Source organism: Drosophila simulans, chromosome X (genome assembly GCF_016746395.2).
Source record: "Drosophila simulans strain w501 chromosome X, Prin_Dsim_3.1, whole genome shotgun sequence".
Lineage (NCBI taxonomy): Eukaryota > Metazoa > Arthropoda > Insecta > Diptera > Drosophilidae > Drosophila > Drosophila simulans.
Window position 1 is genome coordinate 9,384,039 of NC_052525.2, and position 26,400 is coordinate 9,410,438.

The 26,400-nt window shown below is 42.0% G+C and overlaps 1 protein-coding gene across 2 annotated transcripts in view; it reads left to right on the forward strand.

Annotated features, from left to right (window-relative positions):
• Positions 1 to 26,400, forward strand: part of LOC6725567 (carbonic anhydrase-related protein 10) — a 61,194-nt gene that overhangs the window by 19,638 nt on the left and 15,156 nt on the right. For both annotated transcript variants that reach the window (XM_016173672.2, XM_016173671.3), the window contains exons 3-5: positions 18,452 to 18,502; positions 22,170 to 22,306; positions 22,405 to 22,617. In XM_016173672.2, coding sequence (XP_016038712.1) covers positions 18,452 to 18,502; positions 22,170 to 22,306; positions 22,405 to 22,617 — 401 coding nt within the window. The remainder of the gene's footprint in view (positions 1 to 18,451; positions 18,503 to 22,169; positions 22,307 to 22,404; positions 22,618 to 26,400) is intronic.

Here is a 26,400-nt window from a genome sequence, read left to right on the forward strand (position 1 = left end):
TATCTTTTAACATTTTTTTAGCTGTAGGAGTTCCGAAAAATTCTTCTCGTTGTGGCAATTCAATTGCTGCCCAAACAATGTCCAGATATTCCTCTTCACTATCGAAATTGTTTATTTATTGAGTTAATCAGGGAGTATGCGGGGTGCAGGGGCGGGGTGAATGTGGTGGTGATGGTTGAGAGGAGGCTGACTCCTCATGCATGACCAATAATCCTCGAATGGAGACATAAAACAATGGCCGACGAGCATAACATAATTTCCAGCACTTAACCATGGCCAACTGCTGAACTGTTGAACCCCGTCGCCACCGCCTTTTCCACCCCCCTTTCCGCCATTCGGTGACATTTTCCACCCCCTCGAACCGAGCCACCTCCCCTTTGTCCTCTCATCCGGTTTCTGGCCTCGGTCGAAGTCCAAGCGGGTCATGCATTTTTCCGCTTCGCTTGTTTTCAAACTGATTTCAATCTGTTTCTGCTGTCTTTCGATCTTCCTTCCTTCCGACTTTTCCGACTCCAGCCCGCCCCCGCGGGACCACACCCCCCCTTTGCCGTTTTTTTTCCCCTTTTGTTTCATTGTTGCCGAAAAGTCGTTGTTTTTCTGCTTCTGTTGTTACTGTCGCTTGGCCTGTCGGTCATCATCATCAGCCTCATCGTTGGCATTTTGCTTTCAATTTGTGGCCAGAATTGAAAGAGAAAACAACCCTTCAAGACGACCTGCCCCCTGTCCTCTGACCTCTGACCCAGCGCCCCCCCCTCTACTTTTGCTCCACAAATCGCCAAAGTTGCCACGCCTTGAGCGCTAATGATAAGCTACTGCCAGTTGTTGTCCACGGATGGCATTTCGCTTTTTATCGAGGTATTGCCACTTCAATGTGGAGTTGGCTAACAATAATCCATTGTTAAGGGTTTTAGGCAGATAGTCAGTTTTAAGCAGAATTTCAGTACTGTTGGACAAGATCAATTCTTCAGATCTTCTTTATCTGCAAGTTATTTGATCTGAACATTTGAATTTATATAATTTAATAAATGTCTTTAAAAATATCATTCCGTATCCCGCGATCACCTCACGCATTTAGCCCATTAGTTGTTAGGTCATGTGGGCATCAAGGGCATATTGTGGCCGGACTTTTCTTCAATGGAGTCTTGCTTATTTCTTTGCTTTCTTCATCATTTGGTATTTTTTTTATTCGGGTTGAACAATGAAAATTAGCAGGAGAAATAATCAAGTGCAGTTTTAATTTGCACAATGCCCCAGCTCTCCGTAGCTTTTCCAACTCTCCCCTTGGGCTTTTCCCCGCCATTTCGCCGCTTTCCCCAGTTTTTCCTATAGTTTTTTTTTCCCATTTCCCCGCGGAACCAGCGTCATCTTCTCGTGCTGAAACAAAGGAATCGCAGAGACAAAGACCCGCCAGGACGCTTCTTTCTTTCTCTTCTTGACGCTTTTATTCCCCATTTTTTTGTACTCCTCTCTTTTTTTTTTTTTTAACCCCACACTGCCCCGGAATTTTTGATTCTTTTTTTTTTTGTATTTTGCTGTCTTTCTGTTTTGGGTCCAGTGCGGTCACAAATAATTGGCCCGATGCCGCTTTGACGTTTAAATTTTATTGAATGGCAGCTGCAATTGGCAGTTGGCAGTTTGCTGGCCGAGAGTTTCCAGTTGAGTTCTAAGCTCGCTTAATTGTTCCCAATGGTTGGAACAATGGCATGGCAACAATGGCTGCCGGAAGTGGGCGCTTGTGCGGAGGTGCGGGGGCGTGGCTATGAAGCCTGCATAATTCTTTTACGCCTCATCGATGGGAGAAGAGAATGATGGGGAAGGGGTGAGGTTAGAGTGTGCAGAGAAATGAAAGAGCCCTGAAAAACTTGGCTAATAAATGATCCCGGCCAGACATAATAATTTTCCCAACTCCCCATTAGCCTGCAAATGTGTGTGTATGTGTGAGCCATGCTATGTATGGGATCCATACACACACACACACATACAAACACACATGTGCATTATTCACGCCTCATTTGGCCTTTGCCTTGGGCTTTGGGGCTAATTTGCCTTTAAAAGTGCGACAGCATTTTACGCTTAATTTGGCATTGATAACATTTCGCCCAAGACACCTGTTGTATACGTGTGTGTGTCTCTGTCGATTTGTGTGGGTTTTCAGGCATTAGTATGCGTGTGTGTGACCCTAAAAGCGGCCTACACATTTTTCAACTCACAGTCAAGCTCACAAAAGCACTTCAGCTGGAAAAAAACAGCAGCAACAATCATAACAATAATCATAACAAAATGTGAGAGACAGTCTGAAGTGGCTCCCCTGTACAGTAACCCCTCGTCGTTTAACGACCCTAAACAAGTCCGTCGTAATAGTACAGTGGAACTGAGCCACGCGAAAATTGTTTAAGTTCTTAGCTGAGTTGGTCGTAGATATCTAAGAAAATGACAACGGATATAAGTATCTTTTAAAGTGTGTATAGTTATTTTTCTTTAGCTAAAATTATATCACACATGACACATTTTGAGTCTTATAAGGCATAATTAAATTTGGTTAAAGGTGAAGCTAAACTTTTTTAAATATATTACTCAGCTTTTCGTCCCAATGTGCATAGAATAAGGAATCTGGCATGCTGACATTGATACCTCGCCGGTGCGTGCTGCTAAAATTTTATGATGTGGGCCAGGCGCACTTACCAGGCGCCCGAAACCCCCCCGGATTTTCCACTCCCCCCTCGCGAAGCTTTCCGCTGGGAAATGGGCCGCCCAGGTGACGGCAAATTGATGCTGTTATTGTCAACGGGCGACGTCGTCTCCTTGGTCCTTCGTCCTTAGAGGGCGGAAAAGTGCCAAAATGCCAAACGCTGTCAACTGTCATTTGGGGGCCTCCCTCATCGACGTCCCTTACGGAATTTCGGAATTTCCACATTTCCACTGTGTCATGTCAGGCGGCCATAATCATTGACATTCATACATAATGGACTCATTGATATTCGCTGGCAACAACAAAAGGTCAAGTGGCTTTGCCCCGCCCCGCCGCGCACCATCGCCACACTCCGATTCTCCGCCCAAAACTGCGACTTTATTGTTGTTCTCTCGTTGGGGCCATAACGGTAATTGCCAACAAAACGAGTGATTAACCTGACAATACGCTCGCACGCACACATGGCGGTCCATCTGCACCACCGGCCACGCCCACCGCCCGTTGGCCCTTTGACCTTGCCCATGGGCAGCCCGCCCCTCTCAGTTTTCCAACCCAAATGCACTTGCATCCCAAGTGTGTGTGTGTGTGTGTGTGTGTGAGTGGGAATGTGTGTGGGAATGTGTGACTTTGACACGGCACACTGGCACAATGGCACACAACGGGAAAAGCGGTGGGAAAAGCTATGCAGAGCGGGAAAGCTAGAGAGGAAAAGTGCTGGCAGGTCAAACACGAGTGCCAAGCCAAACCAAGTCAACTCAAGGGGACAAATTTCAGCGTATGTGGCTGGTCATGGAGTAAGCATTTAAACCGACCATTAAATAATGCTGCCGCCCATAAAAATATCCCCACAAAGCGAGCTGGAAAAACCGCAGACTAACCGGAAAAATTAGTACGGCAAGCTAAGAACATTAAAGTGAAGTAAAAATTACATTTTACTATCAAGTGTGTTCGCTTAAATGGTACTTCACGAACATTTTTCACGATACATTTATCTATGTTTTCCTCGAGAAAACAAATAATTTTAAATTTCCACTAAAATGTTGCTTAATCAATTCCAAGAGGAAAACCAACACAAAAAATTTAAAACTTCATGCCATTTATTGTGGATGTAAAAAATGCATGCTCTCGTGTTTTGTTTTTTGCAGCTGAATTTGAATTGAAATTTGAATTTTGTATTTATGCAATTTTATCTTAACCTTATTGCTCTCTGCTGGCTGGTTTTCATTTGCAGGCCAATTACGATTTGTTAGGGCCATCATTTATGCAGCATTATGCTGCATTATTAACCGATTCAATTATTAAGTGAGCACTACTGCAGCCGGCCATCAGGCGGGCCATTAATTATTCGTGGTGTGTGGAAACAAAAACGATTTGCCCCTTAATTGCCGGCTGAGTTTCACTCGCTTTTCCTCACCTGTCGACGCTCCCCCCCTCTACAACCCTTCAATTTCGCTGCTGTTTTCCCTGCTTCTTTTCTTCCTGCGCTCCATTTCAAATGTCCGTGAGGCGAGCAAGCAAATCACTCAAAGGGGATCAGCAAAGGCTCGCTTTGATTTCCAGACCCAACAAATTATTGAGCAGACAGCCGGAGGGATGGAGGTCTTGGAGGGGCGGAAAAGCTTGGAAAATTCGGAAAAAGGGCGAAGAAAAATCAGGGGTAAGGCGTCTGAGATTGGCAGGCGATTGAAAGAAGTCGGACAAAACAAAAAAAAAAAGTACAAGTAAGAAAAACAAAGTTTGCACTCTCTCCAGATTGGCCGAAAATGTGTTGAAGAAAATTCGGAAGAAAACTATTTCTAAAATATTTAAAGCGGTTAAAGGTTCAGGTTTTGTTGGCCAGCTCACCAAATTGGGTAAACATGCAGATTTTCGACAAATTTGTTGAAGATTTTATTACGTGTTTTATTTTGTGCTTTTTATGTTTTCTTACAAGTCTGTGCATAGGATGTTTAAAAAGAGCGCTAACATTTCTGTGCATATTTTATTTGTATAGACCAAATTAATTAAGTTTTTCTAGATTACTTTCGCAATTCTTGCAAAGGTAATATCGTAACATTTTCTAAGAACTTTTGCATTTCTATATGCCTCGGTAAGTTCATAGGTTGTAAAACCATCTTATCAAAGGCTTATCGTTGTGTATATCCCCATTTCCATTGGATTCTTTGAATTTAATTTTCTGCCGGTGGGCGAGCATAAACGAAGCCAAAATGCAAATGAAATTCGTTTATTTAATTTGGGCTACCTAATTCTACAGCCGTTTGACAAAAAACCCACTCGCTTTTCCCTTTTTCCTGCTTCCATCCAACACACACAACACTCGGTTGCAGGTGCAGTGGCATGCGTGACGAGAGCAGGAGTCAAAGTTTTCCTCATTTTCCAGCCCCTCAGGCGAACGTGCAACTTTGTGGCTTTTCAACGCCTTGGACCTCTAAATCTGCCGCCCATTTTCCAATTTTCCCTGTGTGTGCGTGTGTGTGAGTGTGTCTTTGAAGCAGTTAGAGGCTAAATTAAAATTACAACTTTTCGACTGCACGTTGACGATGTTGCTGCTTTGCGTGTGCCCCCAAAAAAAGACAGAAGAAAAAGGGCAAAAAAAAAGAGGAAAATAAAAGAAAACAGGCGAAAGGCTGCCTAATAAAATTGGCCCAAGTACGTTTTGTAAAAATGCCAAAAATTTGCTTGAGAAAATTTCCAACTTCCGGCACGAACGAAGTCGAGATGTTGTAGTATTTGTAGAAGTTTCCGTGTTTGTTTGGTGAGATTCGCATGCAAAACATGTGTAAAATTGAAGCATCGACTGACCGAAAAAAGGGTTGGGTGTTTTTCCTCCCAGCTTTTCCCTTGGCTTTTCCTTCGGTCGAATGTGGACGTGCCAACGTCATCGTCATTGGCCACTTTGGTCAAGTCTTTTTAGTGTTTTCTGTTATTTTTTTTTCTGATTTTTTGCCTCCTGGCCAAGATATGCTTGGCTGGTCAAATTTAATAGCAATGCGATTTGATTTCCAAGTGTCTTCAGTGCCTCTGATTCCTGGATTCTGATTCCGATTGCGAGGGCGATTCTGCTGTAAATGCACATAAAAAGTGATGACAGGCCAGTCCCCAAACAAAACGAAATTAAATGCTAAGGCATCCCTGAACTCAAATTGCACATTGAAGATAGCAATAATATTTTTATAATTATTTTGAAATAGGGCTTATACTCGTATACCTTATAAACTTTATTTTTACCTTAAATTTTAAGCCCACATTTAATTCCCACATCGTTGAGCCAAAACCTGCAGATCCCAACCGTCTTTGTGTGAAATAAATAAGCCACAAGGTCGTGGCTTTGGCCAACACACAATCACACGCCGATGGAATGGTACAAAAAATTGGCATAATTTCCTTTGGCTCGGCAACAAATCAAGAGTGTTCAAGGCGCTGTGGCTACATTAGCGCCACCTGTATGCGCTTAGATGAACTAGCAGACGCTTTCGTTTTCCTTTCTTCCGGAAAATGCGAAATGTAATTTTCAGCGGGCTGGCTGAAAAATCAGCAGACATCGATTTCTTGGGTAGCAAACCAAACGAAGTGAAACTGAAACGAAAATAAATGCCAATGGCTCATTTATCATGGCCAACACATGCACACACACACTCAGAAACACACTACTGGCTTACATACACAAGCACACATGCACACGCATACAGTTGCCCCTTTAGGCCCTTGAAAACGGTAGCATACTTTGCAGCGGTTGCCGCAGGAAAAAACCTCGGAGAAAAATGTGCCGCGCGGCTAATGAAGAATGTGTGTTCTTCGACGACGCTGCGGGAAACTTTGCACCACCATCCTGACACCACCCACTGAACCACCGACACCACCCAACCACAAAAGGGCACCCTTAACCCCTTGCCGCCCCAAAACCATTTAAGCACCCCGTCCCTGGCGTAATGATGATTTCGAAAGAATTGCAAATGTTTGGCCAACAGTTTGTGGGTCTCCCGTTGGGAGATATTCAAGGTCTCCCCTCAAAAACCCCTCTTTTTCATTCATTCCACACCCGCTGCTTATTCACATTCGTTTTTATTTTTTGTTACTGGGTGTGGGGGATGAAAGTTAACTGCATTATGAGTGGCCCCTCAAGGTGAAAGGAAAATCCGCTTGCAGTGCAAAGTGAAAATTCATTCGGAAAACATTAGCTTAAATCGAAGCGATGGCATGTGTGTGTCTGTGTATAAAATGTGATTTGAATACCCACGTAACAAGTGAATAATAATTCGTGAAAGCGGTAAAAGACTAGTCTTAGAACCCAGAAAATATCATATCATATATTTCGTGATAAATATACAATATTTTTATCGCACAAAATGCAATGTTTGAAAGCTAGAGGCAAATTCATGAGCTCTTTTTGAATCCTTCCGGATTTCTTTGCCTCTATGAACACTCACTTGCAAGGCGACTCTAATGAATACAAATGAATACACCCAGCTTGGATCCTTCAGCTGTGGAGCCCTCGAGAGTTGTTCTTCAATACTCTTCAGTGTCTGAATCAAAGTTGAGGATAATAAAGGATAAGTACTGGTAGAGAAGATGTCCAGGAATGGAAATAGTCTGCTGCATATCTTGTATTTAAAAGTCTAAGAAACTAATTTTTATAAAGATTGATGATAGGCGATTTAAAATAAATGAAGGTTTCTTAAAGGTTCTTATTATGCGTACTTTTCTTAAATCAGCATTCAATTTACCAACCTATTTTGTTTTAAAATTAATTTTTGTAATCCTAACATCTTTGGTTGACAAAATCATAGGATCTACCGATTTCAGTTACCCTGTGAAAATTTGAAGCTGCAACACGCTCACTGCCCATTTTAAATGGCAACAGCCGAAAAGTGAACAGCAATTGGCAGCAGCCACCAATTCAGGAGAGGCTTCACAAAATGGAAACAGAAGTGCTGTGAAGGGGAGGGGGAGGGGTGGAGAAGCTGGCGGAGAAAGCAGAAGAGCAGCTAGTGAAAGTAGCAATTGGGGCAACAATGGATAGTGGGGAGTGCTTGAAGTTTGTGCACCCAGTTCCACTTAGACTAATTAACTGCGCCGTCACTTGGCTGCTGCCATTCTGCCCTCCCTGTCCGTCCGTCCCGCTGTCCGCTTGTCCGTTCGTTCTTCTGTCCGTCCGTCCGTCGGAATTTCCGGCTATCAAAAGTGCACCAGGGCAAAAATGTTGCAAAAATTGTGGTTGAGCCCAGCTCTCAGTTTTCTTCCCCTGAGAATAAGGCTTACATTGGTCCTTAATAAAAAAACAGCAAATATACTTTTTATACCTTAATTATTATTGTGATTTTTAAAGACTTTATTTATATTAGTATTATTATTGCAGCTATTATATTTAAAAACAAAATAACTAAAAGATTGTATAAACTAAAAAAACCTTTTTTATTAATGCAAATAATTTTTTTGTTAGATTTCTTCTTTTGCCAACCGAAATGAGAGCAATGGAATTAGATGCTCTTCGCTAGAGCTAGCTGCTGCTTTCTCCTGGTACTTTCTCCCTGCTGATGCTGCGGTCATCCGGTCACTCAGCGGTGCAGCTGCAAGTGAAGCCGGAGACAGTCGAGCAACATCATTAAAAGTCCGGGAAAGTGGGAACGTTGGGAAAATGACACCAGAAATGAGCCCGCTTAACTTTTCACTGCTTGCTCTTTTGCTGGCCATTTGGCAGTGGCAATTTGAGTGCCTTTCCCACCTGCCAGAAGTTGGGGACTGGATCGTTTTTGGGGAGTAACTGCTATATCCACAGATTTGGGGCACATCTATGGATGCAGGCTCCCCCCAAGTATGCAGCACAACATTTTTAGGCAGGCAGGTAGGCAGCAGCAGTACCACCACCACCCACCACCACTAGCAGCAAAAGCTTCATTTTCCAGGGGATTTTCATTGTCCTTTTCCCCGTGTGGTTGTGTCTGTGTGTGTAGTTGTGTAACCCAAATGAGTAGAATGTGTAAAAGGCAACTTGACAATAATGAGTGCACCAGCAGTAACAGCAGCAGCAACAAATACTTGCCGAAGTTTAAGTGCAAGAAAGGTGGGCCAAGTGAGGAGGTCCTGGGGCGGCAGGATGCCAAGTTACTGCTCTCGGAAGCAAACAAGCAATGTCAGTCAGTTGTTCAGCTATTTTTGAGCACTGGAAAAATTAAGGCAGCAACTTAAGTACTATGGAAATTAAATAATTATGAATAAAATATACAGAATGAAAAAGCTCTGAATGTTTCCGAATATTATAGAATATTTTTGGTTTTAATTTTCATAATTTTCTATTTTTTTCCACATCTGCCTACAAACATTTTCCTCTGTGACCAAAGGCAACAAATCAGTGTCAGTGGAAAATTTACGCTTTAACCTGACGGTCTTCCCTTTCTCTCTCTCTGCTCCTGTTTCTTACTCTTTCTTTCTAGTGGCGACGGCCAAACTTTTGCTAATAGTTAAGTGCAACCTTTTTTGGCTATTCATTTTCTCTAAGCTTTTCTTCGTCTGAGGTGCGTTTTCTTTGGCCGCTGTTATATTTTCTGTTTTTTTTTTCGGACGTTTGTTTTGTTTATTTGAGGGCTTAGCGAATGAGAAACTCTGGCGGAGAACAGATCCCCAAAGACTAAGCCTCACCACCTGTTGCCAAATGGCAGCTCCATTCCTCCCGATTTCTCGCAGTTTCCCATGCAACTACAACTTTCCTCCATCAACACACACACACACACACTTTTACAGAGGAGCCCCCGGAAAAGCCAAGCTCACAAAAAATGCAAAGCCAAAGTGACTGCGGTTCCTCGCTGCAATACTTGCTTCTCGATCGAAAAAGTGAGGGGAAAATGGGGCTGGAAAAGCGAGGTGTAGCGGGGTAGGGTTACAAATGCACGTAACAGCTGAGTGCACGAAAAGCTGAGCCCAGCACGATTTATCTGAGTCGATTCCGTTTCTCATACTCTGTTTTTGGGTAGCTCTATGAAAACAGAATTCAATAGAAATGATACGAACATTTCATATCATTTCTCACCTAGAAAACAATCAGAAAATCGATCATACTAGGATATTTAAGATTGTCGTAATATATTTCTATAGTATATTAAATATATTTAGTTCATTAAATTACTAGTATGTTTATATCTATTGTTGCAGTGTGAAAATATGTAGTATGTATTTATTTATTTATTTTGTATTTATTTTGATTTTGATTGACATTTTGATTTAATGCTAAAGGTATTTTCAAAGTCGTTCATTGCAAAGCCAACATTTTTTCGTCGAAGTTCCTTTCGTGTTCGGTTATTGTTACTATTGCCGTTGTCGTCGCTGGTGACTTTTTGACTTTCTGGCGCGCCTATTGGCAGTTTGAGTAGTGACAAAAGCAAAAAGAGGCAAGAAAAGTGTTGAAAGCAACGGGTAACGAAATGAGCTCACAAAGTTTTCGCTTTTTTTCGTAGTTTTCTGTCTTGTTTTTGTTTTTTTGACAGGTGTTTTGCGTGCCATTTGTTTCCAACACACACACACACACATTCTCAAAAGGTGCAGGTGTCACTTGGAAGCGGAAAAAAAAATGAAAAAGACAAAACAGGTATTTCATGAGGCCCAGAAAAAAATCCAAAAAAATAGAGATGAATTCTGATTTGTTTTCTTTGGTGAATGCGTATTCTTTTCCAAGGTTTTGTTCTGGTTTCTGCAAAATTTTCTTAAACGGAACAAAAATCAGCGTATTTTTCACGGCAACAACTAAGCGCTGAAAACTATTTAAAGGACTCCATTTTTAAACTAAATATCTTCGCCCCACTTTTCATAATTTCTTTGAGCCATTCAGTTAGTGGTTTTACCATGAAAAACGGCCTCTATAGCGTCCGATTGATGTTTGATTATGGCCGCACCCCTCATATACCAACCCCATGGCCCCCAACACCCCAACACCCCAACGAAAATCCACCCCTCGCATTGTGCAAATGCACTTAAAGCGCAAATGGAAATCGACAAAGCAAAAAACAGACGAACAACGTTGACTGGCCGCATAAAATTTCAGTACTGTGTACGTAATTGAAATGGCATTTACCATTAGCCAGGCGAAGGGCAATGGGAGTGGCAGCCGAGGAGGGAGGGGGTCAGAGGTAACGGGGGCGTAGCAAGGCGTGGCAGCGGACAGGATATGGACAAACGGACACGACGACCCGGACACACAAAAGCAAAAAACCGAGTCGACAAAACTTAATAAAAATCAAAGAACGAGGTGTGGCTCTGTTGTGCGAGGCCAAGTGGGAAGGGGGGCGGTGGTGGGCTGTGTCAAAAAGGGGTGGCAAGTGGGTGGCGGCGGACGGGTGGGGGTCGCAGCAAATGGAAATGGTTACTTGAGCTCCCGACAAGGCAAGCCAAACCAAACCGAACTGAACGGAACTAAAAAATGAAATCGTAGCGATAGAAATTAAAAGCCAAAGCTGGACACAAAAACAGAGGCGTGTAAGCTCAGCTGTAGGAGGGGTATTAAATGCTCGGACGGTGGTGGCGAAAAGTGGGTGGGGCAGGGTCGCCTGACGAGCGAACGACATTGATTGAAAGCTTTCACTTGCTTGCGCTTTTAAAAACGGAACCAACGTTCCTTGTTCCTTCAGATCTCTCTGTGCTACACCCCCCCCACCACACCGACGATGTTTCACCATATCCTTCGACTTTTTGCTCCTGATTTCAGTGAACACGCCTTGGGCTATTTGCATATTACTATTCTACTCCTGTCCTCGTTACCTTGGTTCATAAAAATCAAATGAATTAGAAGCGGCGGGGCAGCAAAGTGCAGCGGTAGTCAGGGGGACATTTGGTACAATCAATTAAAATACAAATGAACTATTCCTTTTAAATATGCAAACAATGCCTGAAATTACAACAAACACCTGAATCATTACACATTGATCTGCATTATTTATCAATTTGCCTTTGAAATTTAAGGTATTACACACATTGCACTGTGGTCCAGAATTCGATTTTTTTGGCATAAAGTCTAAAAATTGAGCTACAGACTTGAAACTTTGTACATTTTGTTGTTAAATCACAAATAGTTTGCACAGAAAATTTGAAGTCTGTGCGACCACGCCCTCTCTTGCCTCCCATATTAACTACTGGTATGGCTCAGGAGTCAACGAAATATAATTTTTTTTTTTTTTTTTTAAAGTCGTGTATATTGTTGTTTTAAAAATAATCCCCCTTTTCTTTTTCTAGTTCTACATTTTAAATTTCCGAATCTGAATTCGAATCAGAATCAGATTGTGAATCCAATATTTTGTCTCATGGATCAGGTTTAAAATTAGACTGTATTTCCAAAAGACTTATTACTGCCTTCGGAAGTGGTTTTTCCTATTTTTTCTCTCTCGTTCTTTTAAACTAATTGTTGATAATAGTAGGTCCGATGTATCAATCGCTCTGTGGAAAATATCACTCATCCTATTGATCCGAATATCTTTTTTTGCATGTGATAGTCGGTCCCTTTTGTAAAGCTTATTCCGGGCTTCACTCGTATTTTCAGTTTCCTTTTTAATCTTTCTCCTTCATTTTGGTAAGATAAGTTTCGGCGTCCCATTTGGTTCGGTGTCTTGGAGTTTTCAAAATCACTAACAAGAATTGTTATCTTTGACGCCATCTACTTGGTATGCTTGAAAATAAATCGGTCTAGTTGTCTGTTACACTCGGGCAGTTTTTTTTTAATAAATAATTCAAAATGTACTATTTTTTGTCAATCTCTTCTGTCTTTTTCGATTCCTGATTATTGTTGTTGATTGCGGAATAAACGTAATTTGAAACATAACTTTTTTGCCTATTGTTACGCCTCCAAATGTCCAGGAGGTCGCTATGTCTGAACTCAAAATTGCCTATATAAAATCAAATTTTTAAGAAAACGAGCAAAAATGGGCAAAAGATATTACTTTACCGTGAAAGGCAATAGTTAAAGGTACAAACTGACGTTTTTAACTTTTGTCAGAAATTGTCAGAAAATTAGTTATACTCCACGAAACACAGGGGACACGTTAGAATTTTCTGTTAAAATACACATAAATTGGATGTCACACAACATAAAAACAGTACAACTATACATATATTACCTACATAAGTTAAAAACATCATACCTTGGCATTTATTTTCCATATTTTACTATAATTTTTGGATGCGTATTAACGATCATACCACATGCAAAAGTAAGCAAGTAATTTTGCGGAAATTGCATTCTCTCAATCAGCTTTTTAACACTTCAACTTTAAAAGCTCATAAAACGATTTAGTAAAGCTTTCGGTCAATTTTGTTTTTTGTTTTTATTTATATGATCAATTTTCTATTAGAAAATAATTGCTAGAGGACGATATATTGACATAAAAATTTAGACTTTATGCCAAAAAAAACGAATTCTGGACCATAGTGCATTGTATTAAATAGTCAACACTGCGTATACGTGATATCCTAATGATCGTTTTCGGCAACGGCACGTATACTTTATATTTTATTGAATTTATAAATTGGTTTGTATCGAAATGCGTAAAACAATTCCCCGGTAAAAATTACCAATTAAATAATTCACACGAATCATGCGGGAAATTTACACAGATACATGTTCATCATATCACTCGTCATATAATTCCGTTTTGTAAGCATATCCTTTTCGTCCAATCTGCTGTGTTGACACTTGTTTTTTGGGGCTGTTTTGTTTTTTCGGGAAAATTTGCATATGTCTCGGAAACTGGGAGTGCTAGCCGCTTGGCGGGCGGTGTGGCACATATATTATGATAGTGATAGATATAATCAAGTTGGGCAAACATCAACAAAATATTAAGTTACCCGCGGGCAGAGTTTTGCACGCTGATGTCCCGATGTCTCGATGTCCTGATATGCTCGTGTCCCTCACACATGTCGTGCTTACATTCATATATCCTTTCGCTTACAACTACAACTACAACAAATGTGCTCCTGCTCCGGACAAGAACAACAACAAAAACAATCAGCTAAAATGGCAAAAAGGCAAAAAAGCCGCGACAGCGTGACTAAAATGCGCACGTCAATCCTTTTTCCCTCTTCCCCCCTATATTTTTACTCCACATTCCCCTCACCCATTATCCCCACCTCTTTGTCCTTTCAAAATTTTTTGTTGTTATTGTTTAACATTTTGTTGTTGTTGTTGTTGTTGTTGATTTGGGCGCGCCAGAAGTCGGCTATGTTTACGTGCTTTTTAAATAGACAAGCGACTACGACGACAGCAAACAAATAGAAAGTGGCGCAAAAAAAAGGAAAGCAAAGCGAACAAAAAGCAAAGAAAACATACGATAAAAAGGAGCCGAAAAATAGGGATATATTACATGGATCGAAGATCTTGAAACTCTTTAAACAGCCATTCTCAAAAAAAAGGCATTTTTATGAGGAACTTCTGTCAAATTAGATCATTCTCATTTTTTAACAGTAAAACAGTTTTAATTAAACTAAAATTGGAATTGAAGATTTTCCATCATTTCGACTTATCTTAAAACCAGTCATATTAAACTTCCCATTCCTAAACCTTTATAATACATTTTGAGTTAATAATATACCTATCAACAAATCAATACGGATTGGTTAGAAGAAATACATTTTAAATGGCAACTATTTAAGTTTAAGTATTTATCACTTAAACATGCCTGAAAAAGATTCCGCTGATGGGAAAGTCAAACAATATCGAGCGCAACTAAAGTGTCGCCATTAATTTCCTGCAGGAAACTCAATACAAAACACAAAGTACGAAATACGAAATGCGAAATACGAAATACGAAATTCCAAATGGGAGCTCAGCATCGAAGCTGAAATTGAAAACGCCGAAACGGAAGCCCGAGGAGATGGCTGCTGACAATTAGCACGCATTGGCCATAACAATAAACGGCAAACAACAATTAGCAGCAACTATTTTTGCTTATTGGCCCTAAACTAGAGGAGGTCCTGCGTGGCGGGATGCGGGGGCAAATTGGCGAGGGGTATGGTGACCCAGACGGGCCAGCAGACAGAAAGTTGTCAACGGCAACAGAAATGATAAGAAAATTTCATTTGTAATTAATACTAAAAGGCGCGACGGCGAAAACAGGGAGAGAAAATTTTAGGCGGGACGGAAAATGGCAGGCAGCCACAAAAGCGACAACCACAAGCCGACAAACGAGCGATGAGGGGGGGATGGCGGGGGCGTTCCGACGACTATGCTGCCATGACATTGCCTACACTGAGAGAAAAGTACGCAAAAAAAATGAAACTACCTCAAAATGATGTCAAGTGATAAAGTTAAGTTACAACAAATCTAATTTATAGAGGCAATTTTAGTTAAATGCAAATAAAAAAGAGTTCTTAAAGTAAATAATCAGTTTAATAATCAATTAATAAGTCAGTTTAACTAACATGTCAACATGCGTAGAATATTATGTTTTGCTATGATTTTTGTTATTTAAACTAACTATTTCTTTCTGTGCATCCTGAACTGGCGACTTTTTGCCCTGCTCTCTCGCTTTGTCACTCGCTGTTGCTTTGTGCAGCCATAAAAATTTGTTCAACATTTTGTTGCCTTTTATGATTGCGAATGCGAGACCAAGGAGGAATGGCAGAGGGCCAAGAAGAAGCCAACGGAAGGATCAGGTGTAAAAGGGGCGGGGCGTGCAGCCAGGTGAAAATTTATAAATAGAATTCAATGAACAAACAAAACCGACGAAGGGCGGGAGGAGAACTAGAAAATTGAATAGAAATTATTCGAGATGTTTTCTCTTATTATTATTTTTTTTTCGGAAAATAGCTTAAAGAAACTTGTGTGTAAAATTGAGAGAATAAGAACATCCAAAGCTTAACGGGATATTCGAGATAAGGTGATTAGGTAAACTTAGCTTTTGGGTACTTAAAAGCATGTAAATATTAAAACAAATCTAAGTGGTTCAATGGAAAACTGACAGGAAATTTGTAACTATTTTTTGATAATTTTAATATAATCTCTATTTTAAGCTGTGCTGTTTAAATAAATCTTCAAGTGCGTTGCAAAACTTATAAATTGGGGGCATGGGGATTCCATGAATCGCGCAGTGAGCAACATTCAGCCAAAGCCACAATTTGTCGACAGCGGGTTAAGTCGCCCTGTTTTCCTTGAACCCCTACAGCTGCCAAAGGGTTAAGAGCCGGGTATGGGCGACTGCAATGACGCTGAGCATTTAGAAATCCATTAATTTCAATCATTGCCCATGACTTAGCATTATTATTATTATTATTGTTATTACTCTCGTTGATGTTGCTCTTGTCGTTGCCTTTTACTTTTCGCTTTTCCCACGTCACAAATTTTCAAGGTTTTTTTTTGTCGCGACTTTTTGCACTTTTTATAAAGTATTTCAAAGGGGTGAAACAAAAAGCAGAGAACTCTGGGTTGTTTTGACCCAAAGTTTGGTTTGGCGAAATAGTTACGTGGGAAAATTCACAGGAAAAGTTTAGATTTTAGCACTTATTTCTGCAATGATGTATAATTTTTTCAGTAATTTATAATAATTTTCCCAAAGACTCCCTAATAAATATACCCCATTTTACCTGATAACACGCCTTGCCAACTTTCAAAAGAATATCTGAAGAGGAACTTGAGTTCGTTGAGGTTTTTCGCCGTGTCTGAGGAACTCCTTGCCGGAAACTACAGTGCATTTCGCACTGCACTTTGTGGGGAAGCCGGTGGATGATGGGGTATGCGGGGTTCAGAGGGCTGGTAACGCGTTTTAATGACTCAACATTTCTTGACTTTGATTCGAGTCGCGGAAGGAAAGAATGAGTGCAGGTTGCTGGTCGAAAAGGGGTTGCTTCTGGCCAAAAGGCATTGGCCCGCTTTTTGTCGGCTGTCAAAATAACAAAGTGCTTCAGCTGCATTCCCTTCGCCAAGCCAGAAAAAAGTGAGGTAGAACAAAAAAAAAAAAAGAGGGCCAAAAGGCAAAAAGTGTCGATGAATGTTAAAGTTAACAAGTGACGGAAGTGAATTTACGGGGCGAGCAAAAAGAGCAAAGCAGCCGCAAAACAAAAACGAGCCAACGAACCGGCGAACAAAAAGCGAAAACCAACTCGAACACGAAAAAATTAAAAGGCAAGTAAGCAAAAATCATTTTCACAAAGTGCAGGACACGAAGGACCTGCCAAAAAAGCTCGAAGCCAAACTGTTGATGCTCTATCATTGTAACAGCAAAACTGCACTAAAAACGAGCTCAAAAATATAAAAATAACATTTTATTGTGAATAATTCATTGAATCAGGATTATATTCCATTTACGACAAAATTATAAATTATAAAAGCGAAATGTGGTTAATGATTGACGCGAAAAATCACTACAAGTCTTTTGATTTAGTATAGGAATTATACTTATTTTCTGTATTAAGTTTTAAAATCAAAAGGTTTTAAAATCAAGTTTCATGTATAAATACTGGGATATATAAGAATGCATTTGATATGAATGCGACTGGTGTCCGTATCAGAGAACTGCAAGGGTGGCACTTTTTTACCACTCGACTCACACCCTACAATTTTGTGTGCGGGTGCTACCCGCCACGCACATCGCGGGTACTTACAAACACACAGTATAAATCTGAACATGCAGACAAGACACCCCGTTGTGCGCGCACCCGAATAAATACGGTGCTCTGCGTCGCGGGTGCCGATCACACACTGCCTAAAAAGGGATGAGTGACAAAAACACTTGTGGGTATACCGTTAAACACATGGGTGTTTCCAAAAATACTCGGGTGTTTCCAAAAATACTCGAGTGGTCTCGTAGGTAGTCGAGTCACAGACAAGATGCGTAACTCCATGCGTTTTACACTCCATACGTTTACACACTATTCTTTCGGCGTGGCTCTAGACTTTGTCGAATACTTTGTAAAATATGCCCTTCATCTTATTATTATATATTATTATAATTATATATATTATATTATATTTTATTATATTATATATTATTAATATAATATATATATATATATATATATATTATATTATATATTATTATATATTATATATATTATTAACGTTATTATTATTTAAATATAGATTATAGTCATAATGTCACAAAATTCATTTCAAAAATAACTTTATATAAGAATATTTGTCATTAGAGTATTCAGGTAGCGACGTGTGAAAAATTAATAACGGAATGATTCGAAACGGGTGGCACCCATTGAGTCCATCAAAGACGTGAGCACGAAATTTTTCTTGGGTATTCCCTTTTACCCTTCATTTCTTATACCCGTCACGCTTCCACCCATACAAATTTTAGGCGTACAAAAAATGACCAGAGAACTGCAGCCCGCATACAAAAAATGACGTGCGGCCGATCGTTGACTGTGCGTCCACTCACCCAAACGGCTCTTGCGCAGCAGGCCTCGGGTGGTTTTTTTACTCGTAACAAAAACACAACGTCGGTAAAACACTCGAGTATTTTGTGTTGCCGCAAGTAGGGTGTCAAAAAAAACGGGGTGCCTAGAGTACCGAGTGTTTATCGGGTGGACGTAGAGTGCGAGTGGCGGGCTGCAGTTCTCTGGTCCGTATATATGTGATTAAAATATAAAATCCCCTACAATCTTTGTGACATTTTCGTAGCATATATTTAAGTACATGCATGTGCGCTTTTCCGCCGAAAAACATTATAAGGTATTAAAGCTCGGTATATATTGACCCAATCAGATCTTTGACATTTTCGCGGCTTATATTCATCTACTCAAAAATCGAAATCTGATGCACTTTCCCTCGCCTTCTCTTTGCAGTTCTGCTTGCTGTCAGCTGGGAGGATTGGTGGACATACGATGGCATCTCAGGTAAGCTTTTCCGCCTGATCCGGCCCGCCCCCATTTCACCGCCTTCGTTTAAGTTTCATAAATACCAACAACAAAGTAAATTTTAATCAAAGCTCAACAATAACCACGGACGGAAGCGGAAAGTAAAATTTCAGGCAACGAGCAGCACGCGTCGCTCCAGCAACAAAGTTGGTTGGGGCAAATGGTGGGAAAATTCAGGGGAGCGCGGGTATATTTTTCACCTGCTCGAGGGTCGCGGAAAAGCCAGGGCGATTGCCATTTGCTGTTGTTGCTGCTGGTGTAAAACGATTTTCTCAGCGACTGAAGCTGCACGCGTGAAATGCATGGAAAAGCGGCAAAGGAAAATGGTTTGGGAGGTTGATGGGTGGTGGGAAAACGAGAAGAGGGAAATGGTCGGTGTGTGGTGGGGAGGGGAAGGGGGAAAAGCAGAGACGAAGCCGATTTGCAGCTGTCAAATGGAAAGGCAGACAAAGTATTCAAAGAACCCAGGCAGAGAAAGAGAGCGAACTTTCCTTTTTTTTCTGAGCACCATTGTCTGGCGTTGAAACGTGATAAGCAGCCGCCCAGACGAGGAAAGAGAGGGCGCTAGCAGTGAGCGAAAGAGAGGGGCATATGAAGAGCAGAAGGAGATGGGAATTGGAGCTCCGAAATGGAAAACAGTTCGCCATGTGTCACTACTGGCGGCGAAATCGGGGCAAAGGTCCATGGAGATTATGTCCAGACAGGACAGCAGACAGCCGATAAGCGTTGCTCCGTCTCCCTCACTCCCAGCCCCGCCCACCGCCTCTGCCGTCGCCCTTGCTGCATTCTGCCTTCGGTGGAAGCATCTTTCTTAATCTTATTAGAGACACAACGGCGACGCCATTTGCACAAGACAAATGCATAAATAAGTTCAAGTGCTTTGAATTTTGAATTGAATTTGGCGAGCGGGAGAAAAATAAATGGATAGCGCAAGATAGATCGCAAAAAATCAAGCTTAAAGTCAAGAAAGCCGAGCAGAAAAATTTCGTGATTGAAAGAAAAAGTGATGATTTTCATAAATTGAAGAATTTAATACAGGACATGCCTTTCAAGATGCATTTTAAATGTGTTGCATAGACTGTGGCCCCAGTCGATCTGTATTAAACATGAAGTTACCCATTTCTCGCCGTGTAAAAGCCTGGAAACAGGGGTATCTTGTAACACGTGTTGTCAACAAATTGTAACCGAAATCCGAGGCGAACTTTGTGTCTCTTTTGGCATAAATAAATTTACATAAGCATTGCATGCATGTCGGCTGGAGAACTTCAAATCCCTCGTCAGGGGAGCACCACTGAGTGTGGCTCCAGGGGTTGGGTAAGAGGGGCTATGGAATTGCCAAAAAAAGGGGGGGTGGGGGGGGGGTGGTGCTTTCGAATTGGCAAAAGGTTGCCCCGAAAAGACGGCTTAGCCTCAGCTGCAGTTGCAGCTGCAACGTGCCACTTGTTTAACGTGATTTGCACTCCCAACGAGCCAAATAAAGGCGGCCAAACGGAATCAAACGAAGCGTGCTTCATGCCACCATCTTTTGCCTTTGGCACCACCCAACCACCGAGCTATTTGGCAAAAAAAAAGAGAATGCCACCCACCCACTGGGCCAACAGCCCATGCATCCAGATCCCGGATCCAGTCAGCCAAGCCACTAATGTTGTTAATGGCTGCTAAAATCGTTTGGCAATTGCCTCATTGACTCGACTCCAGACCGAAATTTAATAGACTCGAGACTGCAACATCCTCCGCGGCGTTATCTGAAGTCTTCAACTTGTATCCACCGATTTTACTTATCCTTCTTGGCGCAATGCTCTGGTGATGAGCACGTGACACGAGTGAAGAGTCCTTAAATTCTCATTGTTTTAGTGGATGCGTGCGAATGGATGAAACAATTTGCTGACGAAAATACTGGCATAAAAATGATAAATATTGATCATAAACTTATTTGGAAAGCTTTCAATAGAAAAGCCATAAATAATTAAATGAATAACTTTAATTTAGCTATACCAAATAAAAACCTAAGTCCTATAACAATCTGGAATTATTCTTCTCTAATTTAGCCGTATTTCCGCATTTTAACATATCTTTTTAAGCGAATAGAAAAAAATGAAAATTATAAGATCGCCACGCTCTAGAGAGTTAATTGCCTAACCCATTTAATGCCCGTAGCATCTCCAGTTTTTCATCAGGTTACTCTTTCCACTCTGGGGATTATTTTCGCCCCGTTCCTCATCCTTTATTTTTTATCCGCTTTTCCTTTGGCTTTTCTTTTTGGCTAATGCGATGGCGTCGTTGAGGTCAACAATCGCTTAAACGCGAGTACGTGGCATATCTATGATTGAAGCTCCTGATTGCGGCCTCGCAGCGAACGTGTTGATTCCCATGGACCCCCCTTTTCACGCCGCCCCTGCCAGGCAGCTAGCCAGTCAGCCAGACGTACGTACTACGTGTCGTATACGCAATGCGACTGCAGGCGAAGCATTTTTATGGATACGTCAGAGAATGCAGAGTGCTGAGGAGAGGAGTGGTGGGGGAAAAGTTTCGGAATGTGTGCCATAAATGGGATTACAAGTGGCTGGAACGGAACGGACTCGAATGGAACACCCTAGAAGAGGTTTTAATAATTGGTTGATCCTTGAGAAAGCAAGCGAAAAACTAGGGTGGAATGAAAGGATAAGCGAGGAATATAAATAAAAACCATAAACTCAATTAAGGCACTGCAGCCGTAACTTCATGATATTAAATGAAATGAAACACCTGGCAGTTGGTTATATTTAACAACATGGATTAAAACTTGTTAGACTGCATCAGAAAACAAGCAGTAAAATGCATAACAGAACATCAAATATCCAATTGCAAGAATTTAGAATCATAGATTCGACTCGGTTCGTTTCGTGGAGGATTTAAGGTATTCACACCCAAAACTGAAAATGAAACACTTTCAATTGCTGAAAATACAAGGACCATAGATTATATCAACTCAACAATAGCAACAAACTGACCGAACCGACTGACTTGCCCTGGGAACTGGCAACAAAAAAGCTGGCCTATTGTTTTTTCGGATTCAGCTCGGCTTGATTTCATATTGCCATAAATTAAGCTGCCCGAGCTGCCAGATAAAGTTGGTCAAAGCCAGGAGCAAGGGAGATAGCAGCACATAGACGAGGGAGACGCCAGATAAAGCTGCAATTTTACTGTTACACTGGGTGGTGCTGGGGGTGGTTATAAAAATGGGACTGGTGATTGGGGGTAGGAAAACTAAGTAAACCGCACGAAATTAAACAAGTCAGGGGGCTTTTTGGGCAGCAGGGCTAGATGGCTTAGTTGTGTGGCCAGAATCAAACAGACGCAAAACCAACCAGAAAAAGGGAAAAATGAACAAAAACCAAACCAACGCAGGCCAACACCTATGCAGATGCAGACAAATATTGTAATGGCCTCTGGCCCCCATGACTTTTTGCCGCCACCTCCCCCCTTTGCCATTATGCAATTTGTGGCAGGTTTTCGCAGCACAACCCACAATTGTGGTCGGCAAGGAAACTTTGAAAACAGTTTGAGGCGAACTGGGTTCATAAATCTTCTTGCCACCACCGCCCGTTTTTGGGCATGGATCGATTGGATGGACTGTCCAATAAAGCATACTCACTCTTCGTTTCAGGACCTGCCTTTTGGGGCCTCATCAATCCGGAGTGGTCGCTCTGCAACAAGGGTCGTCGCCAGTCGCCGGTCAATCTGGAGCCCCAACGCCTGCTATTTGATCCCAACTTGAGGCCCATGCACATAGACAAGCACAGGGTGAGTCGAAATGCCCGCTGGGGAATGAAAACAAACATTTAAGATAATATATGTTTCCTTGGATAACATGTATTCTTTATATTCTCTATTTTCGTCAGATATCCGGACTGATCACTAATACGGGACACAGCGTCATCTTCACGGCCGGCAATGATACGGTGGCCAACTACGACGGTATGCAGACGCCGGTGAATATCTCGGGCGGACCGCTGTCGTACCGCTACCGCTTCCACGAGATCCACATGCACTACGGATTGAACGACCAATTCGGATCGGAGCACAGTGTCGAGGGCTACACGTTCCCGGCGGAGGTGAGATACATATACCCATGTCTGCCTACTTATGCTGTTTTTCCACTGGTGTCACTCTCAATTTCCGGTGCAGGGTGAGGCCTAAATTTAGCATGGGACACTTTGACACTTGCTGGGGCTCAAGGCCTCCAATGGATTCTATTTCGGTTCTTTTGCCTGTCAACAGATTTCCCTCTTTAACAATTCAATTGTGTCTGTTTCTGTTGCTGCCTCCTGTGTTCCTTCTGGGCAATGGTATGCCAAGGAGTGGGGGAGTTTCTCAACTTTTCTTGCGTCATTTCATTGCCATCCCACCATCCTGACATCCATTGTGGCCCTACGCCACTGGCTGTAAACTTGTTAGCCCGCCCGCTCAAATATTTACACAGATAAACGAGCGGAAGTGTATTTGATCAGCATTTAATGCAGCAAATGTCGATTTGTCGCTGACAAAAAACAAAAAGCTCAGAAAAAAAATAAAACATAAGATGGGGCAAATAAAATAAATAACAAAGTCAAAAAAGCCAAGAGCTCGACGTCTTTGTCTGCAGTTCTTGACGACGTTATCATCAACGCGACGACGTCGTCGCCAGGTTCAACATGTTGGAAACTCGCTTGTCTGCCGCTTTGATTTGAAGCCCCAGCCTCCGCTTTTCCACTTTTCCGCTTTGCCGCCCCCACGGACGCGTCATTCACACTCTTGCGGGGCGGAATTTCCACAAAGGTAGCTCAGCTCAGGTTACCTATTTGTTTAAATAGAAATATTGCTTGATTTGGCACAAAAAATGTTGTTTTAAAGTTGAAAAATGTGTATTAAAAATCGATGCTTAATAGATAATATATATGATCATCGAAAACGTATTGAGGACATGGCGAAAACTGTGAAATATTCCAAAGTTAACGAGAGTGAATGATTTGCATGAGCGCGTTTCTCCTGGCTTTTCACAGCCTGCTCCTGATGGCTGATGATTTTGTATTGTTTTATTTGTACATTGTTTTTGGGGAAGCAGGAGGGACATATTTATGTGTCACATGGCAGGCGTTGTTGCGACTCGCAGACACCTTGTCTGCGCTTTGAGCCCCAGCTCTGCCTGACTTTTCCCACACTCTTTTGCCCCCTCCCTGCATTTTCTGGAATATACACATGCGTGCTCTCGCCCCCTTGTTTGCTGTTTGTCAAATATGATTTAACCTCGCGGAGACCGTGTTTTGTTCATTTTGATGTCAAGTTCACACACAGGCTCGCTTCACTTGATTTGCGAGTACGTTATTAAAAATATGTAAACACCCACGACTTTCAACAAAGGCTTTCTGTTTGCCACCGCCGTCTTCAGCCGGTTCTTAGCTGGTTATTTATTGCCCCAGATTTATAACAAAGTGGTGGTGTTGTCCCATTGACTCAATGACTTTTGGAGTATGTGGATGGAATCCGTAATCTCTGACAAATTTCACTGGCCAGATGTTCATTAATTAAAACACATTTCTTCTGGCGGACCAGCTGTTGCTGTTACAAATTAGTTATTGTCTATGGTTAATGAACCCATCACTTTTGTTTGACCTTAGATGGTGGGGAACTACATCGAGCGATTTATTAGCCCAACCACTTTGTTTACTTTCGTAATGGCTTCATCAAATTTATAACTAGCTATGATATCATTGATTTCCATTGAACGTGAGAAACAGCAATTACATATGCTAGAAGCAAATATCGCGGCAATAGAAGAAAAGAGTTAATAATGGCTATAAGTTGTAAGTATTAGGTCTTCCCGAAATCACGAACACTCCTTGCCGCTTTTTTAAGAACCTCTCTGCTGGCAAAGAGTCCTCCGCTCCCGAGGGTTAATCCTGTCGTGCGTCTGTCTGATCCTTGGCCACTTGACTTGACTTGAGTTGAGTTGAGACGAGACGAGAGCAGTTGAGTCGCGTTGGGTTGAGTTGCGATTTCCTGAGTGATGTGCGACACAGTTTTCATTTTCATTTTTGCAGTCCCATTTCCATTTCCATTTGCCGTTTCGGTCGTGCGGCGCTTTTGTCTGCTTTTCCGCCCGATTTTCCAGCAGATTTTCCTTTTCGCTGCTAGGCAATCAAAAAGTGAGCCGCAGCTGCCACATCAAACTGCAGACCGTCGACTGCAGACGACACGCAAATAACGTTATAAATCTGTTGCATGTCAGCAGTTGGTAACAACCTTTAACCCCTCACGGCCGACTTTTGACTGCGACTACCAACTGTCAACGACTACCAATGTCAGTGTGAATTAATTTGAATTCCGCCGCGGGGCAGAAGTTGTTACTCTTTTGCGATTGACAAAGTACGCCCTGTATTTCGCTTAAATTACTTCGACTGCCAAGGAATCGCAGACTCTAATTTCCCCGCCTCGGGACCTCGAGAATTCGACAACAGCCCACAAATTGTTCTCTCGTGTAAACAATCGGGTGATTAAAACGCAGTCTGCCTGTCTGTCAGCTTGATTTAGGCCCAAAGTGACAAACAATTGGCAAACTGAAATGGGAGATTGAAAAGCAAACTAGAAGGCACTTGAAAGTGTTTTTAAAAGGGCCTGACAATAAACAGAAAAAGAAATCTTAAAATAAACTATCAGCAATCAATTCTGGCTTAGTGAGATTTTTTAGCTTACAAATTTTTTGATGCAGCCCGAAATTGCTCCTAAAAGTACACTCTCGAATAATTCCAGAGCCATGTCCGAGTATATAAACCATGTTGCAATGTTGCTCAATTAAATCATCGCCGAAATATGGCCAAAGCAGCCAAGGGATCCCGTTTCCCAGTTCCCCGGAAGCCGGCAGTCTCCGGCCAATGTAAGGCATTTTCCGGCCGTAACGAAAGCCGCCTTAATGGGCCCCGCCTCGGAATTTGATCTGCCTTAATGAATTCGTAATTGGCAATTTTAATTAATCCCCATGAAATCCGCACAAGATTGCAGCCGTGTCTTGGATTTCGGTAGCCTGTTGTCATTGGATGCCAGTGGCATACACCTGAAAGGTGTGCCGAATGGAATGGCAGCAGGGGGGTGGGTGGTGTAGTTTTCCGGCGGTGGGTGGGGGCTTTTCCGAAAGTGGGAACCAGATATGCGTTATTTCTATTTGCAATGCACAGTTGCCTGATTTTGATTTGTTTTGGGCCGCGGTAATTTAGCACTTGTCTTGTGGCTAAAATTTAATCACCAGGGGTTTTCGGTTTTCGGCACGCGGTGGTTGTGATTTAGCGATGGCCGCGTGAGGCAACAAAACTATCGACAGCGGTGTAGATAATTTGCTTCGTGATTTGGCAGCAGATTTTTACCGCACACTGCGTGCGATTTACCATCCGGCAGACACGTGCCCATCGGTAGGCGATCTAATGGATTGTGATTCGTCCCCCTTAACCCACTTAACCCCCTTCGTTATGGTCAGCTTGGAGCCAGCCCTCTTAACCCCCCACTGACCCCTGACTGCGGTTGGAAACCACGGGCAACACAACCCAAACGACCAACAACCGGCAATGGCTTAACCATTAATTTACGCGCTAACCATGAAGTACTTAAATATACAAATGTATCTGTATCTCTATCTGTGTGCCTGAGTGACTGAGCACGAACGAACGCCAAAATATTTGCTGCTAATGAGGTCGTGCTGTAATTTTAGCAGTCCCCCCCTCCCGCAGCCACAGCCCCGTCCGCCCCCGGAAAATGTCGTAGTACAACCCCTTTTGGAAAATCCGTTTAAAGGATAACCAAACCAGCAAGCAGGCAGCGATTAAAGCACGTTTTTTCCACCTTTTAAAACGCTACTAAGTCGTTAATGG